This window comes from Papaver somniferum, chromosome 7, assembly GCF_003573695.1.
Source record: "Papaver somniferum cultivar HN1 chromosome 7, ASM357369v1, whole genome shotgun sequence".
NCBI classification, from domain to species: domain Eukaryota; kingdom Viridiplantae; phylum Streptophyta; class Magnoliopsida; order Ranunculales; family Papaveraceae; genus Papaver; species Papaver somniferum.
In genome coordinates, this window is record NC_039364.1 from 101,951,472 (window position 1) to 101,971,067 (window position 19,596).

The following is a 19,596-nucleotide window of genomic DNA, read 5'->3' on the forward strand; positions in this document are numbered from 1 at the left end:
GGCGGGTGCTTACATTAAGCTCAAGTTAGATCAAATTCCAATGTTGTGCTTAAGGCATGGGTGATGTTCGGAAATGTGCATGTCTTTGGCTTGTTTGTGGTAGATGCTCAAGCCATAAGTATGAACTCAAAAAGATCACATGATTTGAACCAAACCAAACTGATTACCCCTGAACCGAAGTAAATCTTAGATGTTGGCTTGGTTCTGATGATTAATCCGAGTCATTAATAAAATTAACTTATTAAAACGAAAAGAGAAACATCAGCTCCAGTGCCACTTGTACCACTACCACCCCCTCTTGTCCGCCACCACTATCAACACCACCACCAGTCTAGCACGGTAGCACCCTATTCTCCCTCCCCGTTTTTTTAGGCCGACTTCAGAAGGCCTTCTATATAGGGTGAGATAAATGTTCGATGTAATGAAATGATAACTCTGTCTTCCATTTATATGCGGTTTTCAGCTTCATAAAAATCAGTCAAACTCATCAAATTGTTCTCCTTTAATATCAATTATTTATAAATTGTACAGTTTAAAGATCAAATTATCAATTTGATCGAATAAAATTAATCCGAAAAATGCAAATTTCCCTATTTTAGAAGAAAGAAAAAAGAAACTCCGTTCCCATTGTAGTAGAATGGCAGGTTGATTCTTGGCTATCTCTTTTTCGCATTTGAGTTCCTAAAAGTGCGTTTGGATGCCGAAAGCAGAACTCAGAAGTGAAATTATTTTGCTTCACAAAAAGTTAACTTTCTTATTTTTAGAAGTTACGTTGAAATATTATACCCAAACTAACTTTTTGCTTTTTTGATCTCCCAAAGTCAAAAACTAACTTCTGAGCGTTCATCCGAACAGCCGTCCCTCCATTTTGAATGAAAGACACGGCCTGTCAAGAGCGCAGGTAGGAGCCATCCAGCCATTTTGTAGTGAAACGTGCAGACTCGAACCACTTTTTTACTTTACTGTCGTTAAATAAACTAACAGCAGAACCGGCTTATGATTTCCGGGTAGGAAGGCGGATTCTCTGGTCGGTATTCTGGATCTGAAACCAAAACCGATCCACATCTGTATCGTTATTGCTTGACAAGATCTTGTATTAGCAGAGATAAACATCCTACATACATACCAGCTCAAATTGGGATATTGACCTCAAACTATAGACCTAAGGTCTAATTCAACAAAGTAAATCAGTGAAGAACAACGACTAGTTTGTGAAATAATAGGTACGTATAAAGCTTTAATTCCAATGGAGTTGGTGTTTTCACCTACATACAATCTCATAATCGTTGATTTGCTAATAATGTGAATCTTTGATTTATTTAAATCTATGTGTTTAATTTTTGTTTATTTGTTTGCTTAATAGAACTTCATGAATAGGATGGGTTTCAGAGAATCATCTCAATTTGCATCGTTTAAGTTTCCCAACTTCTTATTGTTATTCAACTATGTGTCAACTGTATAGTTATGGACACTGTATAACCTGTAAATTTGATTTTGTTCTTCTCATTTCATAGAGTTGGGTAGTGTTAGACTTTGAAACTATATCCTCTAATCCAATTTTGCTGTATCATGTTTTGGAAGTTGCTTTGATACTGTTTGATAAAATACCTAAGAGAACATCTCGGTGCCATATTCTCAGTGTCATGTAGTGAGTACCCTTCTATGATTAAATGCATAAAATTCTAATTTCCCAGAGCAAATGACTAAGTTGCCTTACAGAATTAGGTCCATGTAAGGTCAAAACGAATTTTCCAACACTTTATAAGGTTTGATTTAATTGAAGTAGCGGGTACTTGTCACATGCTGTTAGATTAGGAAATCAGTTTTCTTCCCATGGTGGTCTTTTAGTTATGACGGGTGTAGATTTTTAATGTTGAGCCTATGACTCTTTTTGTATTCTTAATTTGTTATTTTGTTGAGATAGTTAAAATAGATCGTTATAGTGCAATTGTAATCGTAATGCATACAGCAGTACCTAGTTCCTTGATTAGCATAGAAGCTATAAGAAAACGTATGATTAAGGGAACGCTACTGTATTTGTAGGCACCGTGATCACTCAACACCTGTCTAGATTTGCAATATCTGTTACAGTTGACTATGTTTAGATTCTCAAATTCATAAGAACAGTCAAACATTGATTTTTGTGGTGTTTCCATAAGTGCTGTTTCTCTGTAACCACATTATATATATCTTGCAAGGTGATTGATGAAATGCCCAAATTATTTAAAGAAACAAGTGATTGGATTGATTTAATTTCGAAGTTAAATATGTGGATAGATGTTCTAATGGGTATTTTGTTTACTTCGTTTATAAGTTTCGAGTCATACAGTTACAGATGGTATTCACTAATGGGTATTGCGTGTCACTACCAGTTTCACTATAGCTTGTAAAGTTTCTTATATGAACGGGGATCCAATTTCATAGACTTAGACACCAAAAAAAAATGATCTCATTGTAAATCTCTTACCATGTAAAAGATCTGTCAGTTGTGTGTTTGTTTAAGTCATCAATGAATGGATCTGACTTGATCTATTGTTTACACTTATTTTTGGGTGTAGGGGCTGTAGTTGCAGACGACATTCCAGCTGATCCTTGAAAGATCAAATGAAATTATTATAGGAAACCAGATAATATTTTGAAATCAGCTGCGAATTATAAAAGTACCATCCTGGACTTTGAATTTGGTAGCCCTTGAAATAGCATGTCTGCAATTTCAATCATCTGTTTGTTTCTACTTTGATGTATTGAAATATGGATCCAAGAAACAATCTCCCTTCATTATCAGAGATTTCTCCATCTTTACTTTCCTTTCTCAGTGACAATTTTCAAAATAGAGGTGATCTATTAAAAGCTCCAGATCTTGTCTCCAAATTGCAAAAACAATGTTCTGATTTGGATCACAACTTGAACGATCTAAATCATAAACTCGAAAAAAGTATTGTTTCATTCGCATCACATTCAGAACAACTAGGGAGTCTTTTCAATGTAATCAATCTCAAATTAAACCATCTTCAGTCTTCAGATTTCCTTTCTGGATCTTCTACAGGTAACATTACTTTCGTTAGTTTCTTCTTCCTTGTACTTAATAATTAAACCGTACTTGATTTTATTTTGATTTTATGTTGGAATTGTGTTTACATGGGAGAGAAGGAGGAGAAGAAGATTCTGGGAGGGTGAAGCACATATTAGGGGAGGAGTTGCCAGCGCTGGCGAAAGAAGTGGCAAGAGTAGAAACTGTTCGCTCTTACGCAGGTAGGCAGTTATGCTTATTATGTTTCTAATATTGTTGAATTTGATGGTTAATTAGATTGTCTGGAAGTTGAAACTCTGGGGTTTATAAGTTTATTTTAGATTTCTTAAATGAAAATGAGGTAGTGGGTAATTATTTTGTATCAGGATCAACTGCAATACGTAGTTCTTCAAAAACATCCGTTGATTACATTTAAATTTTGGATTCAATAGAGAGATTAGGTATGCACACCCCACACCTATGTAATTGGATAGGAGAATGGGAAATTACTGGTTCCTGATAGGGTGAAGGAAAAACTTTGTTTATACCGGATAAAGAACTGAGTTAGTTTCATGATGTGCATGGATAAAGAACCACACCTATGTAATCTGAACCGGTGGAGAACAGTAGTGGTTCAAGGGTTGAAATTGGATTGGAAGTGGGTTTTAAATCATGATTCTTGATGTTCACCATCTGAGGGATTTTGGGCTTACAATTTGACGAGGTGCTCTGTTATGGACTTTGTAACTCATTATCCATATCATATGACATCATCCACCAATTTAGTTAAACAGTAGGTCTATTTGCAGACAAGGTGGAGCTTCCATGTATCTCGTTCCTGAATCTAAATAGAAAAATGACTAGAGCATTTCCAATTAAGAAAGAGGCTCTGGTATTGAACATTCGGAAAATAAAATGGTTCCCAGTATTTCAAACACATATGAGCAAGTTGCATGTTTTATTTTTCAGCGAATTCTCCTCTTAATACTCTTATCACTGGAGCACATGCAGAATTTTGTGGAGAAAGCATCTCATTTGTGCAGAATATTTTTGTTTTTGGACCCATCGTTGTTTGGATGTTCTGCACTTATTGTCCCTTGGTAGTATGCTTGTAGCTTTAATTAACTTAAGTACATCTTCATTATCCTATTAGAAAATGCAGAGCACCGAAGGGTAACCATAAGTACATAATATTATTGGACTAGTTTGATCCAAAACTTAGATCGACCTATATCATAGAAATCAATGCTAGTTGTTACATGTTTTTCCCTACATACGCTTCCTGTCATATTTTAAATTAGTTTGACTATTTAACCTTTTGAAAGGTTTCTATTGGATATCCTAGCTCCCTTTGTAACATACGGTTTCATGCCATATGCTAGTTTATTTTTCTTGCTCGGTTGACAGAAAATATTTCATCTTATCAGTGCATTTTATGAACTCTTCTTTGTTTAGTGCTTTCTGTAACAAAAATGTGCTTTAGGTTTTCACTTATTTATGTGAATTATTTCTTATTGAATATCTATCAACAGAGACAGCATTGAAACTTGACACTCTATTTGGGGACATTGAAGATGCAGTCTCCTCTACCATGACAAGAAACCTAAGGAAGTCGCCCCCTGGGACCAGTTCAGAAGTGAGGGGCTTTAAATGCTTGATTATAGATTGTGTTGCAAGTTCTGTGTGTTTTCTCACTTTCTCAACCTTTACTACAGGAAACACGATTGCTTGCCATTAAATCTCTCAAACTCACAGAGGACATACTGAGTTCTGTTGCAAAATCACGGCCGCAGTGGAGACGTCTTGTCCACGCAGTTGATCACAGAGTGGATCGAGCTTTAGCTGTTTTAAGGCCCCAGGCAATAGCAGATCATCGATCCCTTCTTGCTTCTCTTGGATGGCCACCAACTCTTTCCATCTCCAAAAGTGTGAACACAGGGAAATCAAGTGTGGTTCTGAACCCTCTTTTCACAATGCATGGTGACTTGAAAAACCAGTACTGTGAAAAATTTCTCGCTTTGTGCGGTCTACAGGAATTACAGAGCCGAAGAAAGTCACGGCAACTTGAGGGGCACTATCATGAAGTTGCTATGCGCCATCCACTTTGGGCAATTGAAGAACTAGTAAATCCAATTTCATTGGCATCAGAACACCATTTCAAGAAGTGGGTTGGAAAGCCAGAATTTATTTTTGCTCTTGTTTATAAGATTACAAGGGATTTTGTTGATTCCATGGATGAGCTGTTGCAACCATTGGTTGATGAGGCAAGACTTGTTGGCTACAGTTGTAGAGAAGAATGGATTTCTGCAATGGTAACCTCCCTCTTGATGTACTTGGCGAAAGATGTCTTCCCTGTCTATATTGATCAGTTGGATGAAGAGAGCGTCAATGGGGTTCCATCACAGGCTAGATTTTCAATCATGCATCTTGTAGATTTAATGATTTCTTTTGATAAACGAGTTCAATCCCTTGTAGCTGATTCTGGAGTTTTGAATTCAATTAGGGATGATGAGAGTTTCCGGAGGATCTCCACCATGTCCATCTTTTGTGATCGGCCTGACTGGCTTGAGTTATGGGCAGAAATAGAGCTTGGTGATACAATGCGTAAGGTGAGACTTGAGATGGGGGACGAACGAAATTGGAAAAGTAAAGTCCAAGGAGCTTTGCTTGTGTCAGGGTCTGAGAGTTACAAATCTCCTGCAATTGCTGCTGCTACTCTTCGCCATTTATCAGCCATGATTGATCGTTGTAGGCCATTGCCAAGTATTTCTCTGAGAGCAAGATTTATAAGATTGGCATGTGCACCCCTTTTGAGGGAATTTCTTGATTGCTTACTTCAGAAGTGTCAAGAAGCCGAGGGGTTAACTGCCATAGCGGATGATGATGGCCTAATCAAGGTCACAAATTCTGTTAATGCAGCTCGTTACTGTGAGTCTGTTATGAAGGACTGGTGTGACGACTTGTTCTTTCTTGAAATGACATTAGATCAGGGTGATGAAGCGATAATAGGAGTTGATGAGGACACTTCAGGCTTAGGTGGTGGTATTTTTAATGAAGAAATTGGAAAGTTTGAAGAATTTCGGAAAGACTGGACTGAAAAGATATCAACTGTTGTTTTGAGGGGATTTGATGCTAGGTGTAGAGAGTATATGAAGAATAAGAAGCAGTGGCAGGAAAAGGAGGAAGGATGGAATGTCTCCAAATTATTTGTTGGGGCTCTTGATTATCTGCAAGGAAAGATATCAAAGCTAGAAGAGGGTTTAAATGAGATTGATTTTATTGTTGCATGGAGAAGTTTGGCCACTGGAGTTGATCATCTGGTTTTCAATGGTGTGTTGATGAGTAAGGCGAAGTTCTATAATGGTGGGGTGGAAAGATTTGGGGGCGACTTAGAAGTCCTGTTTGGGGTTTTTAGGGCGTGGTGTTTGAGACCTGAAGGGTTTTTCCCGAAGGTGGGCGAGGGATTGAAGTTGTTGAAAATGAAGGAGGACCAGCTGAAAGTAGGTACTGAAGGAATTGAAAGATGGCTGAAAGAGAAACAGATAAGACATTTGGGTGTTCCGGAGGTAGAGAGGATTGTTAAGAACCGAATTTTTAAGAGTTAGAAATCACTGAAGACACTAGGTTTAGTCCGAAGAAGGGTAAATTTTATTAAAAAGATGGCACAATTATGTAACAATGGGTGTTATTATTGAAACAAAAATGGTTAACATTGTAAAAATGAATGCGCAGCAAATTATTGAAATTGTAACGGCATCATCTTGCTCAGGTTTATAAGATGTTGCTTTGTCATGTTTTGGCGTCTTTCAACACATGTATTACCGTACGAGTGATTTTATCTTCGATTTTTAGGCGATTAATTTTTCGCGCTTAAGCCGATTATTTCTTAATTTTTAGTGGTTATTCGTTCGATCTTTATTGGTTGGTTTATGGTTGTTTATTCCGTATTTAAGAATATCGATGTTTCAACATGGCGTTGCTTTGAGTTCATTTTTAACATAATGTATTTAAGACATTTAGGTTTTTCGTAAATATGTACAAGATCAAGGGCTAACCACTATTTTCTTTTTGGAGCATTTTTTATTGAAACAGACAAACATTCAAAATGGTTGGATCTGATTCTGGATGACCTTCTGGATTATGTCGTCTTTTTTCTTTACTTCTCATACAAAAGGGTATCTTTCCGGAATTTTGCTCTATGTCTTCATGATTTACATGTAATTGGTACTTTTATTGGATTTGGGCTTGAATATTTTGGATTAATTTGTTAGAGCAATGCTCGGTTGAACTCACAAGTTTTGCTATCTCAAGCTTGTTGTCAATGTTAGATGATCAAAACTATTTCTTGATTTCTAGTCTACTAAGTCAAGTCTCGGACTAGGTTAGAATTTGGTAGTTGAATATCAGACATCACCCTCGATGAATGAAGATCGAAGAACACATTTGGAGAACTTCTTTTATCAGGTATGTGAAGACTGAACCATTCTATTTTATTCACTATCTTACCATTCTATCTGTCGAGACTACCTCGTATGATTTCTAGTATATTTACAAAGAAGAAGTTTCGAGTCAAGTTTGTCTTGTTAAGAATCTCGAAGTATGATTCAAGCATAGATGTTCAAAGGTCGTTAACGATATTAGTTCGAAACAATTTATTCGCGAGAATTAATTTGTGGATCAATTGAAATCGCCCTTATAAGTGATTTTATCATTTGGAATGTTTCAAACATCATAAGAGAGAAATTCATAAACTTCTGATATTTCTGCTTAGGGTAGGTTGGCAAACCAGTTTACAAACTATAGATATCTAATTTCAGAAATACATGGAGCAACTTCAGTTGAGAACGGTTCACGAACCGTGGTGAACTGAATTTTTGGTGTTGATATAAAAGGCTTAAGGTTGGCGAACTGTGTCCATCTGATTTCATAAACCAAGTATGGTTGGCGAGCCCAGTTCGCGAACAATTTACTTCTGAGTTCTCGAGCCGAGCAGGGTTGGCGAACCTGGTTCACGAACCGTAGGTACTAGCTACCTTACTCGTGAACTTTAGCCTACGGTTCACGAACCGTTTCACCAACGGTCCCATTAGAATTTAGCAGATGCTCAAAGACTTATTTTTAAAATATATATTTAGCATTTCTATGACTCTATTAAACACTTCTAAGACTTCATTGATCACTAAAACACTTATGTGTGCGCATCATGATCAAACTCTTGAGTGTTTAACATGCTTATAGTTCGAAAGACAGATTTTCAAAATCAGAACGGTCATTATACACGGTTCTGTAACCGGACCACTATATTTTCAAGATTGATTCTCACAAAGAAAGTGTTTGCTTGATTCTCAAGTTATCTTAGCTTGAATTGTAAGCAACCCTCAGTCTTGAAAATCTATAAATAAAGATGCTTTTCAATTGGAAATTTAATCCCTGATACTTTGTGTCCTAGTTGATAGCTAGAGTCGTCCTCTATGGACATAGGTTTCCTTTGAAAATCATGATTAGGTTTACGACTAAAGACTCCGCTTTGGGGATTTGTGAAGCCAGGTCCAACTATCTTTACCTTGATAGTTCGTATATCCTGATCTTACTTTTATGTTATCGAGGTTCTCGTAATCTCTTTCAGACAAGAAAAATAGAAATCGCAAACTTCTTTTTGTCTCATACTTTATGGTTCCCCAAGATAGATATTCGAAAATTGATCTTAAGTAATTTTTTGAAGATTGTTCTTGAGAGGTGGTAAAAGATACAGGCTTCCCATCTAAGTGAGTATAAGTTTTACGGATTGTGAGGTTTGCTAGCTTGTCTATTGCAAACAGATTTCCAAGCCTTATCTTTGATATAAAGGGAAATCAAATAGGCTTATTTGTTAGAGGCAGATTGGTATCAAAATTCTTTACTTAGGGTGAAGAAACTCTTAGGCTGTAAAAGACGTCAGCTAAGGGAATCAATTGCGTAGAACCTTGCGAGGTTCAAGAGACGTAAGGAGCGCGACTGTAACTGAATTATTGAAGGGTGGATTCGGTCCCAACTACATTCCAGTCGATGTCTAATAGTAGGTTGTTGTCTGTAGTGCAGTTGCGGTTTCTTCGTTAACAAAACTTTTTGTGTCTTGTGTTTATCCTTTTCTGCATTATATCGTTTATCATTATAATAGGATTTGCGCAAGTAGTACATATGAAATCTTACTAGATACTTCCATCTAATTATGATCGATTACGATACTTATTTCTTGTAGAACTCGTATCTTGAAAGATAGATAACAAGTTTATTACTCGGCAGAATTCCGATTATATTGTTTGGATACGACTAGATTGATCTAGGATATTGGTTTTTGAGATCGTCCAAGTAATTTTTGTAACGTTGACGGATTCCTTAGTCTATATTACTGATTGAGAAGAGATGGAGATATAAACTCTATATACATAATATTGTCAAGGATCATTAAGTTGGTCTACTTGCAACTATATTAGGTTTTGTCCATACAGGTTTCCGAACGAAACAGTTGGTGGTGTATTTAGTACTCCCGTGTTTTCAATTGGTATCAGAGCAGGAAAACACTATTAGACCTAACAAGTCTTTGTTTGTGGCGATCTGAATTATAGACAAGAGTGCAATCTCGATTAACCTACCACCATCCTTCAATGGCAAAAATTACTTATGGTAGAAAATAACTATGTGATCTTTCTTACAAGATCGTGATTCCAAGACATGGGTTTTTGTTGTAAGAGGATACATACTCCAATGGTCGGAGAAGGATAAGCTCTTGTTCCAAAACATATAGCGATGACGAACTCAGTGATACCAAACACAACTCTGATGGTCTTGAACGTTATTATCCATTCCATAAGCCAACATATTCAACATCATGTATCTACGTGCACTTGATCGAAGGATGCTTGGGATATCTTAGAAATCGTATTTGAAGGGAATACCGCACAGAAAGAGGCAAGGCTTCAAAACCTAACTTCTAACTGGGAAAATCTTCGTATGAATGATGAAGATTCGTTTGGGGAATTTAATCACAAGTTTTCAGAAATAGTGAATGTTTGTCATGCCCTAGGAAAGACCATTCCTGAAAGGGGTATTATGATGAAAATTATGAGATCTTTACCAGCTCGATATGAGTCTAACAAACATGCAATCACTGAAGGAAATGATCTTGCTATACTTTTTAAAAGTACGCTGGTCGGAAAGTTAAAGATCTTTGATCATGAACGATAAACAAAAGATGATAAAAAATATTGTTTTTAAAGCACTTAAGAACACTGAAGCACTTGAATAAAGTGAAAGTATTGGCAACTCTGAGAAATATTTTGTTCATGAATTATCAAATGAAGATCTTGAAAATTCAGTTTCTCTCATTACAAGGCAGTTTAGAGATCTTCTCAAGAAGAGGAATAAGCGGTTTTCAACAGAACGTCCATCATCATCAGCTAAGCCACATGATTGTATTCTCTCCAAAAAGGTGAATGATGATAGTGATAACGAGGATATGCCTTAGTGCTTCAAGTGTATAATATTTTATTCATCTTGCTATGAGTGCCCAAATCGCAGAAAATGCAATGGTAACAAGAGTCTTGCTTCAACTCTTGATGAAAATACAGATCATTGTGATTCAGAAGAAGAGGATATTTCAAGCATAACTCTTGTGGATGAAGTAGCTAATCTTGATGATAGTAACGATATTTACATCAGTCTTAACAAACTCTTTGAAGATCACTCTTCTATAACATTTGAGGATATAATGAATTTTTCACTTTCTAACGAAAATCCCACTGTTGATGATTCAGGAATATCTCAAGTGTGTCTGTCAGATGAAGTCGGAAGTACTCTTTAACCTTCCTTCAACCTAACAGTTCCCTATTGTACTACTGAAGATCACGAACTTAAGCAATGCTTCAAGTACAAAAAAAAGGTAAGGTATGTCAACAAACTGCAACAGAGGTCTAGTCGATTAAAAAATGTGCTTAAGCTCTTCCGAAAACCAAACCCGACTAAGGTATGTAATTATGTTCCTCCTTCTCCTAAAAGTGTGATTGTCTCTAAGGGAAAGGATGAATCTAAAGGAAAGAAGAGATCTAGATCTAAACGATCAGTAAAAATGGAGATTGACAAGCCTGTGCAGGAATCTAGAGGTGAGCTTATTGATGCTCACCCCAACATAAATTAATGTGTTGAAAGAGTTTTTTCTTGTCTCATTTTCCCTTAAAAAGACAAGAACTCTGCACCTCCTAGGTCTTTGGGACAGACTTCCTAGTTTGTGTCTTGAACTTCATTACTTAAACTTCCATCTTTTTATCATAGAATCGGAGTTAATATATATTCTTTGAAAGATTATGCCAATGTAAAAAGAGAATAACAATAGTTCATGTCGAGCTTTCTTCCATTGAGTCTGGTCCAGTTCAATTTTCTGGTTTTTGACTCAGTTACATAACTGAATGTTTAAAATTCATTCTCACACAAAGGCTATGAATGCTTTTTAATCTGGCTTGAATATTCAAAGATTTCATACTCTCGAAACTTTTGCATACACTCCCTTCACAGCATTTTTCAATTAATGATATTGTAAAGACTTACCCATGTACATACTTTAAGAAATGGTAAAATTATATTTCACATTTTAGTTCGATATTTAGTCCATGAATGAATTTCTTTTATTAAGAATTTGGTCGATTTCTGAACTTGTCGGTTTGATAATATTCCAAATCACTAAGTGTTTATGAAGTTCTATATATTTGTGCTTTTCTCAAGGTACATACGCAAAAAATTTATTTATGAGTTATGGTGCCTTTGAGCAAAATCTCTTCTGGTGAGACCTGTGTACTAATAGTTATTGATTCTACAATTAAGGATTTTGAGAAGTCCTACTCTAAGGAGAAAGATTCGGTTTTTAAGAGAAAAGAAAAAACGTGAAGAAACCAAGAGAAAATTACACAAATCAACAATGATTTACAAATATTCTTGAAGAACTTAAGAAGACTAAGATGGAATTACAAGGTCTAAAAGACATTCTGCAGAAATCTCTCGAGATTCAAAAAGTACTTGTCAAACAACAATGGAATAGGTTTGAAGGAGTTAACACTTTCATTCATAAACCTTACATTCAGATGCTAGTATATGACAACGAGTTCGGAGATGATAACACATTTTTCAAGGATCTTTTTACTAGTCAACTCCTTATAGGAATTTATTCTTATTCTTTAAAAAGTAACGCTAGATTTTGGAGTAGTTTTTATATGTTACCCTTGACTATTCCAAATACTATCATCTTTCATGTTTAAAGTTTAATTAAATTTATTTAATTAAATTTTATTTTGGAAGATGACTTGCAATACCTAATCTTCATGGATTATATATACGTATTGCTTATTTTGTTAGATTTATTCTTTGCTATCTTCAAGTAATTAGAACATACATATCATATTTTCTAATAGGTTAAGGTCTTAACTCTTGCAAAAGTGGAGTAAACTATTTTGAGAATTGCAGTACTGATCTCTCCACAAATACATTTTTGTGAATATACTTCTACATGATTCTGTAAGATGTTCTCTAGGAATATACTTACTTCCTTTATTGCATAACCGCCAGGGAATTAGTGATGAACTTTAATCTCTATATTCGTACATGGCTATAGAAGTTATAATTCTTAGTCGAGTCATATCGCATAAATTGTTCTCTCGTTCGTAACGAGCGTAAAGAATAATTTTTGTCGATCATTAATTTTCTCACGAAAATCTTGTATCTTAGTGCCTCTAATATTAAGAGCATTATTTTTAACTTCTTTCTTTGTAACTGGCGAGAAGAGAGAAAAATATTGGGATATAAATCTACTTTGTTTGTAACTCGCGAGTAAATTTTTTAATGTCCAAGAAAATTCTTTTCTTGTGATTAGAGTAAAGGTCGCTTATGTTGTTCTTTCAGGAATCACATCAAATGGTGGATAGTTCCTTTGAACTTGTGCTTAAACTTAATATCTTTGTGGGGAGAGCGGGTGCGGAATTATAGGAGATGCGTACACCTATATATCTCCTTGATGAAATCGCCGAGTTTCTTGGTGAAATCTTCCAATCTAAAAGCTGGTATGTGTTCTCTAGTCTTGAATACTCTTTGTTTAATTCATTATGATCCATATTTTTCACCTTTCCCAATTTTGTTGACAAAAAGGGGGAGAATTATTAAGTAATATCTTACTACAACATATGGATTTCTGGAGCATCATGTAAGGGGGAATGGATTATTATCTATAGGTTTTAACTATTTTGTAAAAGATGTAAGTATTGACTAATGGGGAGAACATATCACCGTGATATTGCTTCAAGTTGAGGTGCAATTGAACTTTGAGGAAGGTATCAATACCATGTTTCTGTATAACAACCAATGAGTAGAATGATTTTACATTCTAACAAAGATCTTTATGAGTATTCTTGTAAGTTTTTATTGCTACGAATCTTCATCAACAAAGGTGTTGAACGAACACATGCAGAACAATAGAAGAACCTGAAGTACGAAGAATTCAAGACGTCTGTTTAAGAACCAAAGAAATCAAGCATGGTGGATTCTGAGCTGAAAAGTTTACTTATTTTGAATGCATATGTATTGAATAGTTTTATCACTGAAATTGACAAATAGGTAGATTGTTAGAGCAACGCTCGGTTGAGCCCACAAGTTTTGTTATCTCAATATTGTTGTCAATGTTAGATGATCAAAACTATTTCTAAATTTCTAGTCTACTAAATCAAGTCTCTGACTAAGTTAGAATTTGAATGTCCCCCGAGGGACCATACCATATTAACACCAATGGACTTAAAGTTGTTTTGAAAAATCTGCCTTGGATTTGAATGTCTAGTTTCCGATTCTAACAATTCAAATCATGTCACTGTAGACCCTCACATTGTTCATTTTCGTTAACAAAATCCAGTAATATAATTTAAAGTTTCCTTTGGAAATGAGTTAGTTTTGAAAGACATTTGACAATTGTGTCACCTATGTCCTCAAATTGTTCTAAACAATAACAATAATAATAATTCTTTCCAAATGAGTTGGATACGAAAACTCCCAACTTCCACGAAAGAGCATCACAAGAATCTCTGGATTCTATTTGACAAAGCCAATAAATTGCAAAATGACCCTCCGTTGCATGAAAGGCTTTTGCTTTACTCCTTTCGGAAAACCTTGCTTGTCATGATAAGGATGTCTACAATGTTAAGACAAAGCCACGAGGAGGATAGAACTTAAATATCAAGAAGGGTTGTTAATCAGTATTAGTCAGTTATAAGAAGAACAAACATGTTCTCTTATAGTCTTAATTACGCATTAAAAATTAAATAATCATCATCAATATCATACATGTAAATATATCCCATTTTCGCCCGGGAATATCGGCTCGATGTTGCTTGATTGACGAAGCTCCTAATCATCGATCCCACTTTCGAGCTTATTTAATCAAAGTACGATTAAAGTAGTTATTCTTTTAATTTAGTTTGTCGTGAGATTTGTTAAGAGTATAAACTAGTGAAGATCGGATCTATGAGTACAACTTATGGTCATGTGTAATTTGATAACCGAAAAAATTATCAGTGTCGGTTTTGTTGCTACGTGCATCTTCATGTACCTTGGGAGCTCTAGGCAGCTTCCTATTTATATTTAATATGAAATGTACTTGGTTAGTTAGACGCAAGTGCTTGTATATAAAAATTAATGTATGCAGAGGCAATGATCTAATGTGGTTCAAGAATGCTATTTGGCCAGCTGATCAGAGAGAAGAAATGAAAATCGTGCACCAAGTGGCGTCACTGGCATGTGCAAACCACTTGGGGTGTTGCGATCTTGTATGTGTGTTTATTAAGTAAAGATGTCTCCTAATTTTTATTTTAATTAACAAGATAAGCAGTGGGAGTTAGGGAATGATGCTGTCTTAAACATCGACTGAAATAGTATACTTTGCCATGTATTTGTTAGGTAATGCGTTGTATAGTGTACTGGTCTTTTTCCAATAATTTTGAAAAAATAAAAATGCTATGAAGAGTATTGTTAGCCAGCGATAGAAGAAGCTTTGTTTGGATGCAAGTGGAGATCTAAAGATGATTAAACGTGCTTCCTTTGTTAACCTAGTGCCAGCTCATGGAGTATTGTGATCGAGTTGTTGTAATAAAATCTTATATTGCCTGTTTGGGTACTAAAAGCATAAATGATTCTATTTCCGGAGTCAATCTCAAAAATTAGAAACAAAATCAATTTGTTTCACAAAGAGCTGATTCTTTTGTTTTTAGAAATCATTTTAAAATTGTATTCAGAATTTAACCTTTTTTGTTTTCACATACTTTTTATCTTGACTAGCTTTTGTTTTTTCTAATTATTTTGCCTTCCTATTCCAACGCCAATTAGCTCTCCTGTGAAAAGTATCATGATTCACCAATGTCCCTGTAGTTCTAAAATATCAATAATAGTTCCAACGCCAATTAGCAAAGGTGATGATATCAATAATAGTTCTAAAATATCCTTGGTTGAGTCTGCATTTGTCAGAAAAAATAAATAATAATCTCCACTTCCTGAAAAATGGAAAAATATCATTTCTTATGTATACTCAGGCTGAATTGAAAAAATAAAAATATCATTTTTACAAGTGTTCTCTCGAAACGACACTTTTCCGTGTCAGCAGCAAAGGATCACAATTAACAACTCCACCGCCACACACATAACATCTCGTCAAATCCGAAACGAGAGGATCATAACTCATACTAATGCATTGTTACATCTGATCCACTAACTAACACCTTAAATAATCACCAGTGACCAAAGCATAAATTTGTTCTATCGTACAAAACATGAAAAATTCTCACCCACAGTGGAAAGCCAGGATAAGTAGAAATGGCATCAATCCACCGACACTCAACATGTGAACATGTACTCCTCAATCATTTTCACCTATCAATATTGGGATCCAAAAAATAAACAAAGTAGTTGTGTGTGATATACATTCTTCCACCATCCATTGTGACTCGAATTTAACCTAAAAAATGAAAAGCATCCAAGTTGAATTTCATATCTTTCTATTTTAGCATCTTGGGTTTAGTCATAATCAAGAGAAAGGAAAAGAATAATAAATACTTGTTGATGGCAACAGCCATAAAGTAAATATCCAGCTAGAGATTGTTATTTCTAGTGATGAAATTTTGACGTAAAAATTCCCCACTGTTTTGTTGAATTAGCCACATCATGAGAACAAATATGGAAAAACAAAGAAAATGATATGTTAACTGAGGATGGATTTTCCCATGACAGTAATAGGGATGAACCCCTACTAATTTTTGGGGTGTGCTGGGCCAATTCTTTATTAGTGCCGCGGGAAAACTCCCGATTTTATTCGCAGTTAATTTGGAACCGCCAGAAAAGAAAATAGGTAAATATTATATTTACTTATCTTTTTCTCATCTAAAGATTATTGCGCTTGCATGATGTATTTATCTTCTTTGGTACCAATTTTGAAAGTATCAAAATTGTGTAGCCACCCCAACCTAATCAAATGGTGAAAATATCTAAAGAATCTCAAGAACAAAAACATTATATGGGTTCAGCTTGTTAAAACCTAAATCCGTGAGCTTGAGGGAGAATAACTATGATTTGATTAGAAATATCCACCTCCCTCTAAGCGACGCCGAGGATAAGATCATCTGGCACACTTCAAATCTGGCAAATACACTACTGCCTCTGGTTACAAATACTTAACCCAAGAAGCAATACAACCTCAGCACAACCCACTTCCAGCAACCAAATTCATTTGGACGTTACCATGTCCACCAAAAATTAGATTTTTCTTGTGGAAAGCAATTAATGAAGGTCTACCAACCTTCACTATCTTAAACAGAATCCATCTCGTCAACTCCAACCTATGCCCTCGTTGTAATTCCGATACAGAATCAGCTGATCACTTACTCTTACGCTGCCCGGTAGCGATTACAACTTGGAAAACCTTACTTCATCAACTCACAAACACCCAAAATACCTCCACTACAATCGCAAACGCAATAACACCTCAAACAACCATCTCCCAACTCCTACAACAACAAGCCCCTCCCGCATTCATCACCTCTTTCTGTTATCTTCTATGGTCACTCTGGTTGACCAGAAACGATCTTTATCTACCGACAAAAACAGGCAACAACAATGACATTTTATTTTCAACCCTAAAGCAACAACATGAGTACTTATGGGCTCAAGAATCCCTACCGCCTATTCTTCCAGGCGACTTACCAACGTTCACTCCCTAAAGAGGAAACAGAACAACAACAACAGTAATGCTAGGATGGTCCTACCCTAACTCGGATTAGATAAAAATCAACACAGATGGCATTGCCAGGGGACACCCCGGAATTGCAGGGGCGGGGGTTTCATTTGCAGGAATTTGGAAACAAAAGTCATCATGGCTCTCGCGCAACCTCTAGGAATTACTAATGCTTTAATTGCAGAAACCTGGTCGCTGCTGCTAGCCACAAGAACCGCGATAGATAGACAATGGATGAGAGTTCTTTTCGAGACAGATTCTGAAAATCTTCTGCGCTTCGTTACCTCACCTGAAGGACCACCGTTCTCTCTTGGGCTTTGTGACAAGAAGGTAACTTGGAATCAAGGAAAATTTCCTACTAATGATCTTAGTATCCCGTTGTTGGCATTTGGGAAACTTGGTATCCCCAATCTTTGTCCCTCCGCAATTGAGAACTCTTGGTGGAGTCTTCAGTTTGCGGCCTTAGTCTATTTCCTTGATTCGGGTGTTCAAAGTCTCGATATTTGTGGTTTTATCATTTATCAAATGACTTTGATGACTTCACCTATCAAGATGTTAGGTTACCCTTGCTTGATTGGACAAATTTGTTGTGATCGTGGTCTTGATTCGATTGGCAACTCTCTCGGAGTTCCCAAACTGGTTCGTCCGCGTACCTTCAGACGCATAAGGGAGAATGTGTACAAAAGACAAAGAGATGCTTCACTTAACGATTGTGACCCTACCACTTTGAGTCTTCTTCAAAAATTCATAAGGGTGTGTGTAAGGTCGATTCAAGGGTGAAGTGTGTCCAAGAACAATTGTCTTTGGTTGCAATGAAGTTTCCCGAGCTCAAGGAAGAATTGAACACAATTCAAGCATCTTGGAGTGTCTCCGATGAGGAAGAAGATGAGTAATTTGTGTTCTTATTGCCTAGTAAATCTTCTCTTTTTTTGCTTTGTTTAGAAGAATAACTAGAGGTTGGAATAGCCATTATTGTGATTACACATAGCTATATTCAACGTTTTTCATCTTCATGTTTTTGGATTTATTGGTTTAAATTCTAAATTGTTTGGAAGATGATTTTTGCAGCATTAATCTTTATGGTTTTATATATTGCAATATTGTTATGGGATATGTGTGTTTGCGTCCGTGAACTTGATTGTCCCATATCTTGTCAAAAGTAAAGTCGCTCATGAATTGATATGCATGTATTGATGAAAGAATGAATGGACTTTTGACAAATACAAAAGTTAAGCCTATATTGTCAATTATTGATGGAAGATAGGTTAAAATCTTTTGTTTGCAAGGATTATGTCTATTAAATGTCGTTATGCAAATAGTGATGGAAAATAGAATTAATCCTTGTATATTCCGCAGTAATTGATCTTCCCTGATCCATATTTTATGTATTACTATGTGGCTCCGTAATGTGTCTTATGTTGAGCACGAAACAACCAAGTTGATTATTTTTATGATTAGCCTTGTTGTTGTTCCATAAGGTACTTTATGTTGAGCATTTTGAACTAAATTAATCATCTTGTTTGGTTATTTAGTTATGACTCCATAAGTCTTATTATGTTTGAGCGTTCATGACTAGGTTGATTGTTCATGATGAACTTAGTCATTGCTCCATAGACTCTCTTATGTGAGTATGGCTAATTAAATTGATTACTTTGTGATTAGTTTGATTGTGTATTTCGATTAGATTAATTATGGGTTTGCTTGTGATTAATCTAATTGAGCGCTCTTAAGTCTCCATAAGTTTACTTGTGTTAAGCATTTTCGGTTAAATTAATCATGAACTTCTTGTGGTTAATTTAATATTTTGGATTCAAATTCATACTAGTATGTGATTTGTTATGTCCAAAGAAATCCTTCTTTTTTTTCGAAATTAAGGTCGCAATTGTTGTTCCCTTGGGAATGACATTTTATGGGGGAGAGTTCTTTTTGAACTTGCGCTTAATTGCCAAATCTTTGTGGGGAGTGCGGTTGTGGAATATTATAGGGGTTATCTTGTATCTTTAAACTCCTTGATGAATGCATTTAGCTTCGGCTTTATGATTGCATCTAAATAAGATGATGTGTGTTCTTTATTTTGGTCATGAAATGTGTCTTTCAGAAATTTCATTAGGATCCCGTTCTTGTACCTTTGCCAATTTTATTGACAAAAGGGGGGAGAATTAATATGTAGTTCACACTACAAATACATATGGTTTTCGGATCATTATGTAAGGGGGAGTGGTTTCCATGTGAGATGGAGTATTGACTAAGGGGGAGTGATACATATCACCATAGTATTTTTGTTGAAGTTGTGACATAATTG

The 19,596-nt window shown here is 35.7% G+C and overlaps 1 protein-coding gene across 1 annotated transcript; it reads left to right on the forward strand.

Annotated features, from left to right (window-relative positions):
- Positions 1-1,018: 1,018 nt before the first annotated feature.
- LOC113297992 (RINT1-like protein MAG2) lies at positions 1,019-6,900 on the forward strand. Its single transcript, XM_026546617.1, has 5 exons — positions 1,019-1,223; positions 2,559-3,046; positions 3,151-3,252; positions 4,543-4,646; positions 4,726-6,900. Exons 2-5 carry the CDS (start codon positions 2,752-2,754, stop codon positions 6,613-6,615), a joined length of 2,391 nt encoding a protein of 796 aa, XP_026402402.1. The 5' UTR covers positions 1,019-1,223; positions 2,559-2,751; the 3' UTR covers positions 6,616-6,900.
- Positions 6,901-19,596: the final 12,696 nt, after the last annotated feature.